At 38.3% G+C, this 14,675-nt stretch overlaps 1 protein-coding gene across 3 annotated transcripts; it reads left to right on the top strand.

The window, feature by feature from the left end:
- The first annotated feature begins 7,055 nt into the window (after positions 1–7,055).
- On the top strand, positions 7,056–14,312 carry LOC112168119 (pseudouridine-5'-phosphate glycosidase). 3 transcript variants are annotated; one of them, XR_002924071.2, is made up of 14 exons: positions 7,056–7,352; positions 7,446–7,542; positions 7,632–7,742; positions 8,198–8,280; positions 8,673–8,732; positions 8,879–8,939; positions 11,591–11,697; positions 11,786–11,863; positions 12,070–12,115; positions 12,197–12,317; positions 12,411–12,496; positions 12,677–12,760; positions 13,890–13,986; positions 14,151–14,312. XR_002924071.2 is itself a non-coding variant. In XM_024305240.2 (13 exons), the coding sequence occupies exons 1-13, from the start codon at positions 7,263–7,265 to the stop codon at positions 13,901–13,903; spliced, it is 1,038 nt and encodes a 345-aa protein (XP_024161008.1). In that variant the 5' UTR covers positions 7,057–7,262; the 3' UTR covers positions 13,904–14,033. The 3 variants fall into 3 exon arrangements, 1 of the variants encoding a protein (XP_024161008.1); XR_005800839.1 differs by lacking the exon at positions 14,151–14,312 and having other exon boundaries at positions 12,673–12,760; positions 13,890–14,033; XM_024305240.2 differs by lacking the exon at positions 14,151–14,312 and having other exon boundaries at positions 7,057–7,352; positions 13,890–14,033.
- The last annotated feature ends 363 nt before the right edge of the window (positions 14,313–14,675 follow it).

Here is a 14,675-nt window from a genome sequence, read left to right on the forward strand (position 1 = left end):
CCACGAACTCGTATCGACGCGCTCTACAACTTTCATAAGGAAGTTTTTGGAGAATCCCAACGAATAAAAATTCAACCTTTGCAGCCCCCTTAAAACCATATTCTTCGAATAATTATTCTCCCGAAACACTTCCGCTCCATCTACGAGCCACGAAATCGTCCAAAAATCAGAATTTAGATTCCGAAAAATCCTTGGAAAATAAATACGAATTTTTGAGGCATCACAGGTGGGGAGATTCAACTGATAGCAAGAAAATTCATTGGCTCTCTTAGGATAAGTTGTGTTGCCCTAAAAATGAAGGAGGTATGGGATTCAAGAATATGCATTATTTCAATTTGGCTTTGTTGGCAAAACAAGGTTGGAGGCTCATACACAAACCGGACTCTCTCATTGCTCGCCTCCTAAAAGCTAGATATTATCCTCGGTATTCCTTCATGGAAGCTGTTTTGAAGGGAGGAGCGTCTTATACATGGCGTAGCATCATGTCTGGTAGGTTGGTGCTCCAAAAAGGCCTTCGGTTTCAAGTGGGAAACGTGTTAAATATCTTTATATGGAGGGATCCATGGGTGCCCTTGCCGTACTCGTTTAAACCCTTTTCACCAATTATGGAAGTTACAGAAGACTGGACAGTGGCTGCCCTCATTGACGAAGAAAATAAAGAATGGATATGTGACTTGCTGAGGGAGTTATTCACGGAGGAGGAGGTAAGGAGGATTGCTGCTATCCCTCTGAGCCTACATAATGCCAATGATCGTTATGTTTGGCATTTTGACAAGAAAGGCTAGTATAGTGTCAGAAGTGGTTACTACGTGTATCTGAATTCTATGGAGGTTGCTGCAAGATCAGTAGTGTCATCAAGCAATAATGGATATGCTCTCCGAGGTTATTGGAATAAGACATGGCAGGCTGTAGTCCCACCTAAAGTCCGAGTCTTCATGTGAAGGCTTCTACGAGATATTCTACCTACAAGGTCAGCCTTAAAATCACGTAGAGTTTCTTTACCTAATTATAATTGTGTGTTCTATACCAAGGCTTCGACTAGCATGCATTTGTTTATTAAGTGTGGTGCTCTTAGTGGATTTTGGATGTGTGGGCCATTGAAGCTAGACACAATGGTGCAACCTGGGAGTTGTGTGAGGGATTGGATCTTTGACCAGATTGATGGCCTAGTAGAGGACCATGTGAATTATTTTTTATGGCGTTATGGACTGTGTGGACGGAAAGGAACAACTTGGTTTGGAATGATGGTGTTTGTCAGCCTATGTGCATGATACAATGGTACAGCAGACAGTTGGAGGAGTATCAGAAGGTTAATTGTAGAGCTGGAAAGCATAAGAAAAGGCCATTAACTAAATGGCAGAATCCACCTCGCGGCAGACTAAAAATCAATATTGATGGGGCTTTTCGTGTGGATGATGGTTGTGGAGGTATTGGTGTAGTAGTCAGAGATCATGAGTGTAGGGGAATCGCGGCCATGGCTAGTCCTTTTTTACATGCACACTCAGCCCTTAGTATGGAGACAAAGGCATGTAGAGCTGATCGTCTTCTATCTTGATATTCACAAAGGTTGGGCAGACATAGATATTGAGAGTAATTCGACCCTTTTAATTGCTGCACTTAAAAGTGAGGAGGAGAATCTTTCGGAGGTAAGTAGAATTTTAGATGATTGTAAAGAGTACTTTTCTTCTTTTCAATCACTTAGAATTCAACATACCTACTGGGAAGCAAATGGTGTTGCAAATAGGCTTGCACACCTTGCTAGTGTTTTGCTATTGATGATGTTTGGTTAGATGAGACTCCTGCTATTATTCAGGATATTCTCTACGAGGATTATTGTCACTGTTTTCCTGTAGCGCGGGGTTTAGGTTTTATGTCTCCCCTGATGCAAAATTCTACTATTAATAAAGTAAATGGAACCGCGGATGGGCCTGAGCCTCCCAGATAGGTTGGGTTCCAAACACCTTTAAAAAAAAAAAAAAGATAATATTCATCAATTGAGGGCCAAGCATTTACAAAATCGGCAAATGCCGCTTGCTTTAAATCAAGCGACTAATAAGAGAAAATCATAACTTCTTAAATGATACATCACTCAAAGCAATTAAAACGAGTAAGCTTGCTGGAGACCTCATTTGGTGTATTAAAAATACTAATAAATTAAGATGTGCCTGCCATCAAAATGACCACAAAATGATGTTAGCCAACCCCAAACCCAAGCCCATAAACTAGCTGCAGTCTTGCACATGGGACTAGGTAACCCAATACATCATAACCAAGGCCCAAAGGCCCAAGCCCGTTCTCCTCTTCCTTATCCTTGGGTTTGATTGGAGACTAGGCTCCAGACGGTGGAGACACCGCCTTAACCAAAGCCGACTGAGATTCTTGACCCTTATACTTTGGTTCCAAACCCAAATCTTGTTCCAACGTAGTGGTTGTTGCATCTAACACCCCAAACTAGCCCGACCACTTATATCCAACTCCAACATTAGACATTTAAGCACTATGTTGCAACATTCTCTCAGTCGAAACCAGCCCAAAAGCCATGTCAATCTCTTCACTGACACTTGATTTTCTTCAGACCCCAGCCTCCTCCACTCCAAAGTTGAAGAGAGTTCAATTTTTGGTGAAGCTTTAATGACACCCAAAGGCTTTATAGTGTGTGTGTGTGTGTGGATGTGGGGGTGCAAGGGAGTTTACGATTCGAGAATTCTGAGATGATTTTATTCTCTATATTTCCTAATATACTGATACAAACTTATACATTTGGAAACTTATAAATACGTAATATTCATAATGGTCAACTAATTACATTAAAAAAGTAAGAAATCATAATTCTGGAGCAAATCTCATTTTACCTTTCTGACCTTTATATCCTAAATCACTTGTGCTCTTACATTTTTAATTGGGTTATTATCACAAATGATACCTGAACTATACCTCAATCTTATCGATGGTACCTGAACTTCAATTTTGATCACACCTAGTACCTGAACTTTTCGATTTCATTTTAAATGATACATAGAGCCACCTCCGGTCACTATTCCGACTAAAAACGACATGGAAGGCGATCATAGTGATGATTTTTGATGATTTCGAGGGTTGCGATCATATATAGTGATGATTTTTTGGTAATAGACTTGTCTTGAACTTGTTTTTTTTGTTTTTTGTTTTCTTTTTTGGCCGGAATAGTGACCGAAGGTGGCCTTAGGTACCATTTAAAATGAAATCGAAAAGTTTAGGTACTGATTGTGATCAAAATTGAAGTTCAGGTATCATCGATAAGATAGAGGATAAGTTCAGGTACCATTTGTGATAATAACCCTTTTTAATTTTATCACGGGTATCCCTATACTTATCAATTTCAATCAATGTTGTCAAAATAATTGGGAAAAAAAAAATTTCTAGGAGAGATTTTCTCTCTCACCTTAGCTTTCTACGGCGCTGTCGCCTCCTCTTCGATCTCCTAGTTTTCTTCTCTACGTCTCTCACCCTCAACCCTCACTCAGCCACATGGCCTCCATTGATACTATCATCGCTAGCTGTGTTACGTCCAGAACCTAAATTTATCGGTTTACTAGTCATTTGGACGGTAAACGACAATTACTTTCACTTTTTACTCTGTTTCGATACTTTTAGTGGCCCTAAAAGTTGACTTTTCATTCGGGTCAAAATTTGAGAAAATGTTCTTCATGGAAGTTGTAGAGGACGTTAAACCGAGCGCGTGCATATGTGGTACGTAAAAATCCGAGTTTGTATGCGAAAGTTATAAGAGAAAATGTAAAAGTTACTGTTCATGGTAAGTTTATATAAATATAAGAAGTTACTGTGATAAGTTTCCATTTTTGGAAACCTACCGGCTTTTCTCTCTCTTCTCTCCCGACCCTTTCTTCCTCTTCGGTCCGCTTTCTTCTTCCTCCGATTTCTCCCTTCTCCGGCCTACCCACGACAGAATCTAGGCATCGGCAAGCTCGCCTTCTCCTCATTGTCACGGCTGCGGTGGTGTTTTGCGGTGGCTCGGCCAGAGGAGCTCGGAATTGAGCCCCGAAGATTACTGTAGCCAAACGGAGGTTTCGTCGATTTCCGGCGATTCCGGCCACCACACCGGTGTCGAAGGTGCGATTTTTGCCAAGGATCATTTCCCCCCTAGCCTTGAGCCACGATTTGCAGTGTGGAGGTTGAATCGACGATTTCAGATTCTAGGGTTCTTGGGTTTTTCTGAAAAAATTTCACCGGCCAATTTGGAGCACTTACAGGTAAAATTGGAACTTGTTGTAGTTGTGAAAAATGTTGGGTCTGTTGAGTAGGTGGTGCTGCCAAAATTTGGTGGCCATCGGAGGTGGTGGCCGCCGGCTCGTGGGGCCCACGCGCTGCCACTGTTGGTGGCGCGTGGAGGCGTGTAGGGCAGTGTTTTAATTTCAGTTTTTAGCCCATTAAATTGTAGAAATGTTGTAGAGCTTGTATGTGAAGTTTGGTGAATTTTGGAGGAGTTTGGAATTGTTTGTGATTTTCCGAAGTTCGGAGTTTTGAGATTGAATTGTGGGAAATCCGACAGTCGGATTTCCCTCGTTTTCGTTGTGGAATATGTTAATTGAGGAATTGGTATTGTGAGAGAGATTTGGGTGGAATTTGAGAAGTAATGGAGATAGGGATTTTCGGGTTTCGTTTAGGTTTGTATTTATTTTATCGGATTGCCGTTTACGGAAATATAATTGTGTACAGGATGATGTCGCGAGCTACGGTTAAATGAAGGAACTCGTTTGCGTGGTCGCCCAATAGTACTGTGAGTGGACCTTTGTTTTTAAATAAGGATGCATGCAAATGTTTTTCCCGAATTAATTATTTATTTATTTAATCCATGATATTATATTTTGCCTTTGGGAAATTATTGTTGATTTGTCTTGATTTGATTTGGGAAATTAATTAGTGACTTAAATTATTGTTTTAATCTATCAAGCATATTAAACGGATTTAAATATTTTATTACGATGTCAATTGGATTTTCGAATTGAAGTTGTTATGCTCGATTTTGAGTCTGTGATTTATGTTAAATTTCGTTGAAGTAATTTTCCGAGGTGATTTCCGGAATTAAGTATCTTTCTATTCATTGATTTGAGATTTTTGGAAAGATTTTCGAAATGGGATTTTGATGAAGTTATTTCTTATTTATTTATTCGACTTTCGGTTTTGGCATTGGGAATGCCTGAATGATGATCTAATCATTCTTTTAGCATGTGGGACACGCTGTTGATTTATGCGACTTTTTACGAGAATTTCCGGGTACGGTTGGGAATCGTACCCGTGTTTTCTTTATTTGCGGGACTTATGAGGAAGCCTTATAGATTTGCTGGATTTGAATAGTTTTTACCCGCCATACATGGGTCGTCATTTAGTTCTCCTCCTCACGTGGGTGTAGTCGAGCCTTATTAGTACTCCTCCCTGCTTACTATGTGTTCGCGGGTGAGTCGAGCAGAGCATGGGGTGCTCCAGAGTGTGGGACACTCCGACCCGAGCCTGGGAGGCTCCCTTCTTTCGTATGGTGATACTTCTTCCCCATATCTTATTGTGCTTGACTAGCGGGGCTAGTCTTATCTTCTTGAGAAACGAGATTTCGGTTTTACGATATATCTTTTCGAATGTTGTGACTTGCGAGGCTAGTCGGTTTATCGTTTTGAAATTCTTGGATTTAAAGCTAAATGTGTTTTCTTATGGTTGCATGCATCAGATTTTTAAGAGAATAAATGTGGGAAAGTATGAAATCCTTTTTCTTTTAAATTGTTTATTCTTGTCCACTCACGCTAACGTTTTTCGTCCACTTTCCCCTGGGCCTTTCGGTTTCTAATGCCCAGTTTGCAGGCGAATTAGTGGAGATCAGGCGTACATGACATTTGAGGCATAGTTGTCACTACTTCCGCAGTGTAGGATCCCTTGATCCTTTACTCTTCTTTTTACATCCCTGTGTATAGTAGTATTGCTCTGATAACCTTTGTGATTAGTATTGTTGAGTTTTGTGTTATGTGAAAGTGGAGTTGTTGGTAATTGGGAGCAGGGTGGCTCCAGGAGTATAAGGTTGGTTTGCTTGAAGTGTTTTTGTGTGTTTTACAGGTTTTTGGGTAGTCCATTTTAGGGGTGACTCTGCCGAATTTTTGGTAGAGCTATCCCTAAGGTGGGCCCACAGGGCCACCTCGGATTTCAGGGTGAAATTCGGGGCGGGTCGTGTCAAGCTGTGCTGCCTCCCTTGCGCTTGTGATCAATTGATGCTATCGTTGGTCTTCCAAATCTTTTCTGATTGGGAAGCCTCTGACCTGCCGACTGGTCAACCATACTGCCTTCAAGGCTCACCTCCTTTGTATCTGGATGGATGTCACTCTGGTGTTTTTGAAATCGGGCAAGCTACTTGGGAGTAGGAACAAGAATCATCGCCCTAGCAAGAAGTCGAATGTCGCTGCTTTACGATTCTCTTACCCTGCAGTTACTGGTATTGATCCCAGCCCTAGCGACAAGGGCAAGGGAAAGCTTTAGGCTTTTCCAGTTTTCCTTGCCTAATACTAGAAATTGAGTTTTCTACTACTTTCATCTTAGTTTCTCTAGTTGTACACCAATTGAGGTTTTTAGGCGGCCAAGTTACTACTTCATGGGAAGTTGGTAGGGAGCATTTTCTTTCTTGTGGTTAGGCTCAATAAGTGAGCGAATGTGTTAGCAGTGAGGGTCCTTTGTCTGGTAGCTTATACCATTTATGATTTTGGTATAGACAGTATTTGATGTACGTGCCTTTTGACAATAGATAAATGAATGAAGTTATCTATTTTCTATTAAAAAAAAAAAATCAATGTTGTCAAATCCTTATCTTTTTTGCTAATATATTTTGAAATTCTCATCACATACGGGATAATTTTGTATTCTCAATTTATAAACCATCATCCTATAAGGAAACTCAATGGAGCTATTTTATTAATTTAAAATAATTAACAAAAAAATTAATAATTGGACTAGAGTGGCTCTATTTTAAATCGGAGAGAATAAAGATATACATGTTATGAAATTAGAAGCGCACATGTATAAGTTATACAGTATAACTGTCAGAGACTTAAATGGGAAATTTTTTAAGTGACGGGGGAGTTTGAACTTTGAACCGAAGCGATAGGAGCTTTGAAATCAAGAGGCTTAAGTTTGTTTGGGTAATTTATTGATCGGTGGGACTTGATTATTTACCGAAGAAAAGGGTTGGGGTGTTTTAGCATCTGACGATCGAGTAGTATCAATCAAGCATGGCGTCGGCGTCGGCGTCGTCGTCGTCTTCAGCTCTCTCAAGACTGTCCAGTATCAGCAGACACTTCAATCCCTCCCACCCAAACAAGGTGACCTCCCAATTCACTTTATCTCTCTCTCTCTCTCTCTCTCTTGCTAACCTGTTTTCCAAATTTCACACTGGGAGCTATCTTGTTTTCAAGGACGGTGTGGCCTTAATCAAGATTTCTCCAGAGGTTTCCGAAGCTTTGTCAATTGGGCGTGCCGTCGTTGCTCTTGAATCCACCATTATTTCCCATGGTGAGTGAAACCCATTCATTCTCCCCATACTTCGGAACTCTGCTAAATTTTTGTTCTTTCTTTTTTCTTTTCTGAATTATGTATCCTAGGGATGCCGTATCCCAAGAATTTGGAGACTGCAAAGGAGGTTGAGGCAATTGTCAGGGAAAATGGGGCTGTTCCTGCCACCATTGCTATCTTGGATGGCACACCTTGCATAGGTCTTTATATTCGACTCTCTTCTTCTGCATTTTAGATCAATGTATATCGAATTGGAGAATGCATGTGGGTGTATGACTTCGTATCGGTTGGCTATTGGATATGGTTTGGGAAAGAGAAGTTTTGACAGACTTAAGGAGAATGCATTGTATATCATTGCAACCGGATAACCTGTCACAATGTTAAAATTAGAGCAACAACCAAATTCAAAATAGGTTATAGCTTTATTTGTCAGCATAAAAGATTTGATCTCCTTTTGAGTTTCTGTTTATTGGATCTAGAGCTTTTATTTTTATTTTTTATGATTTAGTCTTTTGATTCAGAGGAAAGTAGATACTGGTAGATGATAATGAATTGATAATACTCGTTTGCTAAGGGACTTGTTTACAGATTATTACTCTGGGGGACTTGATTACATGAGTTTTTTTTTTTGATTCAGAATAATATCTTTGTGTAGGTCTAACTATAGAAGAACTGGAGAGGCTTGCCAGATTGGGTCCAAGAGCTCAGAAGACAGCTCGAAGAGACATTGCACATGTTGTAAGTAAATTATGCATTGCATTTATTGTACTGGAGGTTATAGAACGAATGCTTAATTTACAAATACACACATATACATATACCACCATCTATTTGGAGAGACAAATATCATTGTCTTAGTTTACCTTTATGCTTTTAGAGGTGGGAATTGCCCAAAACTGGTTATATTGTTGGTTTCCATCACTTGCATTGCCGGCATTTCTGTAAATGTGTATGTAACATATTATTGGTTTTATTAGAATGCTGGATCCTATGGAATAAACTGCATACTCACACACTGACGGGATTTTCTAACTGTTATCATTTTCTATAAAATTTCTCCATTATTGTAATTCTTTCATGGTCATTTCTGATGCTGAATTTTACAAGGTTACTTGTTCTCTCTTTTGTAGGTGGCAACCAGAGGGAACGGTGCAACTACTGTTTCTGCAACCATGATTTTTGCTCATATGGTAAATACTCTTTTATTGGCTTTACTTGGGAATTCCTTCCCCCCCCCCCCCCCCCCCCACTTTGTATAAGTAAAATGAAAGAATATGTGTTTGTTGTTATACGAATGTATATGCTTGGTAGCTTTTGAATGTGCATCTTATTGCAGGTTGGCATCCCATTGTTTGTAACGGGAGGAATTGGAGGAGTACATCAACATGGCGAGCATAGTAAGTCAGTTGTATATACATTTGATGTTAGATATTACTAAGATATCATGATGGAAGCCTTCTTTTTTAATATTTGACTACCTGTGCCTTGCTTATTCTTTTACCATCTTTTGTGATGCTATGATACTCACAATCATTTTCTCCATATTTCTCAAATCTACATTCATGTTTTTTCTCAAATCTACATTCATGTTTTCTCCAAATTGCAGGCCTCAAAGTAGTCTATCTGTAGCAAATAGAGGCCCTCGTAGGAAAAAGAGCCAATGTCAATGATATTTGTCATCATTCACTTCAGTAAATACTTTAAGTGTAGTTACCTTGTATTCTGCGATAATAAGAAATGGAAAACAAAATAAGTAGCAGAGTTTTGTCATCCTCATTACTAAGTTTACACTAAGGAAATGCTGTACTTATACTACAAACTCAAGGGTATTTGTAAGAGGCAGCAGATTATAGATGCTTTTATTAAATACATACTGAGGCTGTGTTTTCATCCTCGTTACTGAGATTTGTCATCCTCGTTACTAAGTTTACACTAGGGAAATGCTGAAATTATACTACAAACTCGAGGGTAGTTGTAAAAGGCAGCAGATCTTAGATGCTTTTATGAAATACATACTGAGGCTGTGGAGGAAAGCCTATGACCTTTAGATTGGAATTTCTTGAATTTTTCTTTTGCACAAGTTTGTTTGGAGGAAATGGAAAAGGGTATGTTTGATATTGGCAATCATTTCAATTTCAATTAATGGGATGACAAGGGGAAAGTTTGGAGCATGTAGGGGGTTATCCACTTTTGGCTTATGTACTACGGTGGTTGACAGTCTGAGCATTTTTTTGAAGAGCTAAATAGTGGCATTTTCTAAGGGGTCTGGTAATTCGGAGGGATGAAGTGGAGATCACTCAATTGCAGTTTCCAGATGACACAATTTTATTTCCTATCAAAGGGAGATTAGTATCTGAGAGTTTTGCTTTTCATATTGGATATTTCAGTGCTGTTGCAGGATTGAATATCAATATTTGTAAATGTTCAATTGCAGGGATACATACCAAAGAAAGAAATTGAGGAGTGAGCAATGGTCTTTGTGTACGATATAGGTACATTGGCCTATGAAATGTTTCTGGCCTCCTCTTGAGGCCAATGAGTTTCTGGAATCTGATGTTGGAAGAGGTGGATAAACGATTAGACAATTGAAGCAAAGTATCTCGATCTAGAGGGGGAACATTAACTATTATTCAATCAGTATCCTATTATTGTGGCAAAAAAGAATTTAGAGGGGGAAGATTAACTTATTTACTTTTACTTTTTCGTATCCCTATTACTGTGGCGAAAAGAATTAAAAGCTTGACAGAATTTTCTATGGGAAGGCATGTTGGAAGGGGAAAGAGATCATTTGGGTAGATGAAATTAGAGTCGCAGGAAAAGGGTAGGGACTTCAATGTTGGAAATTTGGTAAGGAAAGAGGATAAGGTCTTGCCTTAGAAAATGTCTTGTTGGTTCCGTCTAGGCAGGATTGAAATTATGGAAGTTGGAGACTAGGAGTTTTCTCATGCAAAGCATCAAAGCTTTTCTCTCTCTCTCTCTCTCTCTCTTTAAATTTTTAAATTTTTTTTTAAATTTTTAATTTTTTTATATCCCTCTCATGCAAATTGGAAGGCCAAATTACCTCCCAAGGTACGTGTGTTAGCGCTCATGGAATGATGAACACAATATGGTTTAGAGGACCCATGACATTCTTGGTGCCTCAACCCATTGGTGTCTGATGTGTAAAAGAGATCCTGAAAGGTGAATCCACATGCTGCTTTACTGTCCAGTTGTTGTGTCCCTGTGACGAAGATTGTTTAGGGAAATCCAAGTGATCTGGGACAATCCCAGTTCATGTGTTGCCTTAATAAGTGAAAGTTAAAAGCTCATTGGAGGAAAACAGAGGGGCCTTATGCTAAGGAGAGGTCCTGTGTTGGCAGTGTTTTAGTGGTGTGGGCTGGACAGGAATTGGATGATATTTTAGGGAGTAAGGGATGAAGAGGTTGATCTCTTGTGGGTAAAAATCGTCTTTTTTTTTTTGGTCCTGCTTTTGGCATTGGTATTTTCTTCAGTCTAGAGATTATTCTTTTTTACAATCTGTTAGTCTCTTTTTAGTTGTTTTTTTTTCTTTTTTTGGTATTTTGCTGCTATATAGTTCTCATGCTATTGACATCTTGTCCCCTGTATTGTATTGCTTTTCTTGTTCCTTCTAATGAGCGTTTCCTATCAGTAAAACCAAAAAAAAAAAAAAAAAAAAAAAGAAGAGAGAGAAAAGAAAAGAGTGAAAAACTAAAAACGTGATTAGTGAGACTTAACATGTGCAAAAATCATTATTCATATATAAGTACCTCAAATGGATACCTGAATTGTGTAGGCTGTTTAGCTATTTTTTGAAAGAACTAATATTCTATAAAAACCTATTGTTTTTGCTTTCGCTCTTATGTGTCTGTGCAGCAACTCATCCTAATAACGCCTACCAGTTTTTGTTGCCTCATGTGGTTCATATGTAGAAATTAATGTTATTTAAATCTTGACCTTGGGCCAGAGATGTGTGTAGCAAGATTAGTGCTTTAAGGAGTGTGCTGTTGGGTAGGAAAATGTTATAAGATTTTGTTTTTGTCCTTTGCAGCAATGGACATATCTTCTGATCTTACTGAGCTTGGAAGGACACCTGTAGCTGTCATCTCTGCTGGTGTAAAATCAATTTTGGATATCCCAAGGACCCTCGAATATTTGGTCTGTAGTAAACTATGTCCATGTACATAATTGGAATTATATTATATCCAAAAGATTATCAATTTAAAGTCGCACCTTTTTTAAACAGGAAACACAGGGAGTTTGTGTAGCTGCTTACAAGACCAATGAATTTCCAGCATTTTTCACAGAAGCAAGTGGCTGCAAGGTATCGATGGTCAATACTATTTAAAATGTTACTTGGTAGAAGTTCTCAAGATACTAAAACAATGTATTGATTCATGTTATGCTTTATAATGGTGCCTTAACAATAAATCCTACCATTCTGTGTTTGTGTCTCCTTGTCAATACATTGTTTCAAAATAAATCTGTGTTTAACTGAGTTCTGCATTCCATCGTGACTTCAAAATCTAGGTGCCTTGCCGTGTAGATACCCCAGATGATTGCGCTCGGCTTATAGGTAATTCGTTATTTTACCTAGAAGAAATTGTATCGAAGTTTAGAGTAATACCTTCTCTTCTCAAATATTTTCATTTTACAGATGCAAACCTTAAACTTGAGCTTGGAACTGGAATGTTGATTGCTGTTCCAATTCCTAAAGAACACTCGGCTTCTGGAAATTTAATTGAGTCTGCAATACAGACAGCTCTTAGAGAAGCTAGGTGGACTTGTTCTGCCCGTGCATAATATTTTTCACTTTATAGTATTTAGGGCTCATTTTCTATACATACTAAAAGGAAGTTTGCATTTTGCAGGGATAAGAACATAACAGGCAATGCTGCTACTCCATTCTTGCTTGCAAGAGTAAATGAACTAACTGGAGGAGCATCTTTGGCTTCGAGTATCCTTTAATATTTCTTTCAAAAACCATTTTGCCATATTTATATTCTCAGTGAAAACAATGCTGATGACAACCAACTTTAAGCATAGTGGAGGCTGACTTGAAAGATTTCTTATGCATATTACAAATAATAATGCACTTTTCATGTCGTCTGATTAAGCCTCTTTAACCAATAGTTAGACATTGCCCTGGTGAAGAATAATGCACTTGTTGGTTCTAAAATTGCTGTAGCACTTTCCCAGATCAGAGAATGTTGTAGAAAAGGTGGGTTATACTTGCGTTTTGCCATAATAATGACAAAAGAGTTCATGCACTTGTGTGTTAAAGAAAAAATTACTGAGTAATGAACAGACTGGTCATGCCATATAGTAGTCAGAAAGAGACAAAACAAAGCTGCACTAAGTGGCTTGAGGTTGTTGAAAGGGCAGCCAATCAATTAATGGTGGTTAAATTAACACCTTGGCAATACTCTTTCTACTTGAGATCATCATAAAAGTAAAGGAATTTATCATTTGTGGACTCTTTCCTATGATATTTTGTGGAAGTTGGAGTTTAGCATTACGTGGGGTTGTGTTGAGGGGGTAGGGAGAGTCTTATCATTTAGTTGGCCCTGTCTACTGGTAAGAGGTTTTCTGATTTCTTTTCTTTTCTTTTCTATGAGGCAACTTAGAAAGCAAATGTGCCCCCATAGAGCATGATTTGATATATCACTATTAATAATATGATTAGCAGAGTGAAAGCATGTGAGTAGATGTGGATTGCATATAGCTGCAGAGATGTGTTTCAATTACTTATTCATCAGCCAGTTTCTTGGGGAAGTTCTTGATATATCTGTATGTTTTATTTTTTATTTTTTTTTATACCTGGGATGCTTAGTGGTTAACAAGCTATCATCTCAAAAAAAAAAAAGTGGTTAACAAGCTAGATTTCTAATAATAAAATTTAAAATGGAGCTTTTGAAACTAGCCTTTTGTTTATCTTTTGGTGTAACTATTTCAAAGAAAAACTACAGCATTCCTTTTCACACATGGAAAATTCTGTCATGGAAGTAATTCTTCATGTTGCCATTCTTTTTGGATTTTTTATCTTGACAATTTCTTGCCCTTGCATTCTAGTTATTGCATCTTTATTGTATAGTTGACATCTCCTTGGCAACTTTTAATTGAGTTTCCCAATTCAGAAACCGACAATATCTAATTGTGAAAGATTGAACTACAGATGGTAGAATCCTGTCATCATTCTGAATACCTACATGAGAATTGGATAGAATTAGCACTGGTTTCCAGACTAAATATGTTATTCCTTGTTGGTGTGCACAGTACTTGAATTTACTGGTAAAATTTAGCTGCCTTTTCATTCACTTATAAATAACTGCAAGTTTTACTTTTGACAGGTGGTTTGGAGTAAGCACTAGCTCTAAAGTATTTTTATCCAGATCTGGCAAACACTTGAGCTTGATGTTTTTCCTTTTCTTACTTTCACTTTGGGAGGTAAATTTTGTTTCCAAATTTTTAACAAGAGCTAAGATTTAGAATGAGCAGCAACGTTCTGATAAAAGAAGAGAAGATGCTGACTTAATTGAAAATTTGCCATTACCTGTTGGAGCCCAAACCATTTCATTATTGTGGGGAAAATAAGGAAGGGGAATAGACAGGATATGATTGACTACTTGTGGAGGCAGAACATCATTCAATTTAGTCTCATTCCAATGGGAAATTTGAATATAATCCGCAACAACTTAAGAGGTGTTAATACTATACTTTTGAGAATCATGAATGAAATTCAGAAGAGGGAATGGATGTGCCCAATTAAACAACCAGATATTAGTAGTCTTACCATCTCCAATAGACCGGCGCATTCCTACAGTTAGTAAATTCCTTGAATCCAGAATTCCTTTCCAGGCAAAAGAAGCATATGATTTTTTCTTTACAGTCCAAAAAGAAAAACGTCTAAGATACTTTGCTTTAATTAATCGAACTCACCAATTAGTTGGTTCAGTAAGAATTTTCTAGTCTAATTTAGCAAGGGCAGCTTGATTAAAAGTTGAAAAAGCTCTAATGCCTAATCCCCCTTTATCTTTAGGAGTACAGATACAGCTCCAAGCAATAGGGTTTTGAGTAAGATTGCCCCAAAAAAATTTCCTACATTCAGAGTCCATAGCCTGAATAATATCCGAAGA

Source organism: Rosa chinensis, chromosome 5 (genome assembly GCF_002994745.2).
Source record: "Rosa chinensis cultivar Old Blush chromosome 5, RchiOBHm-V2, whole genome shotgun sequence".
NCBI lineage: Eukaryota > Viridiplantae > Streptophyta > Magnoliopsida > Rosales > Rosaceae > Rosa > Rosa chinensis.

Coding starts and splice junctions, on each gene's coding strand:
- LOC112168119 (XM_024305240.2), top strand. CDS start 7,263: ATGGCGTCGGCGTCGGCGTCGTCGTCGTCTTCAGCTCTCTCAAGACTG. Junction 11,698..11,785: donor CAAGGACCCTCGAATATTTG/GTCTGTAGTAAA, acceptor TTTTTTAAACAG/GAAACACAGGGAGTTTGTGT. Junction 12,497..12,676: donor AGGAGCATCTTTGGCTTCGA/GTATCCTTTAAT, acceptor ACCAATAGTTAG/ACATTGCCCTGGTGAAGAAT.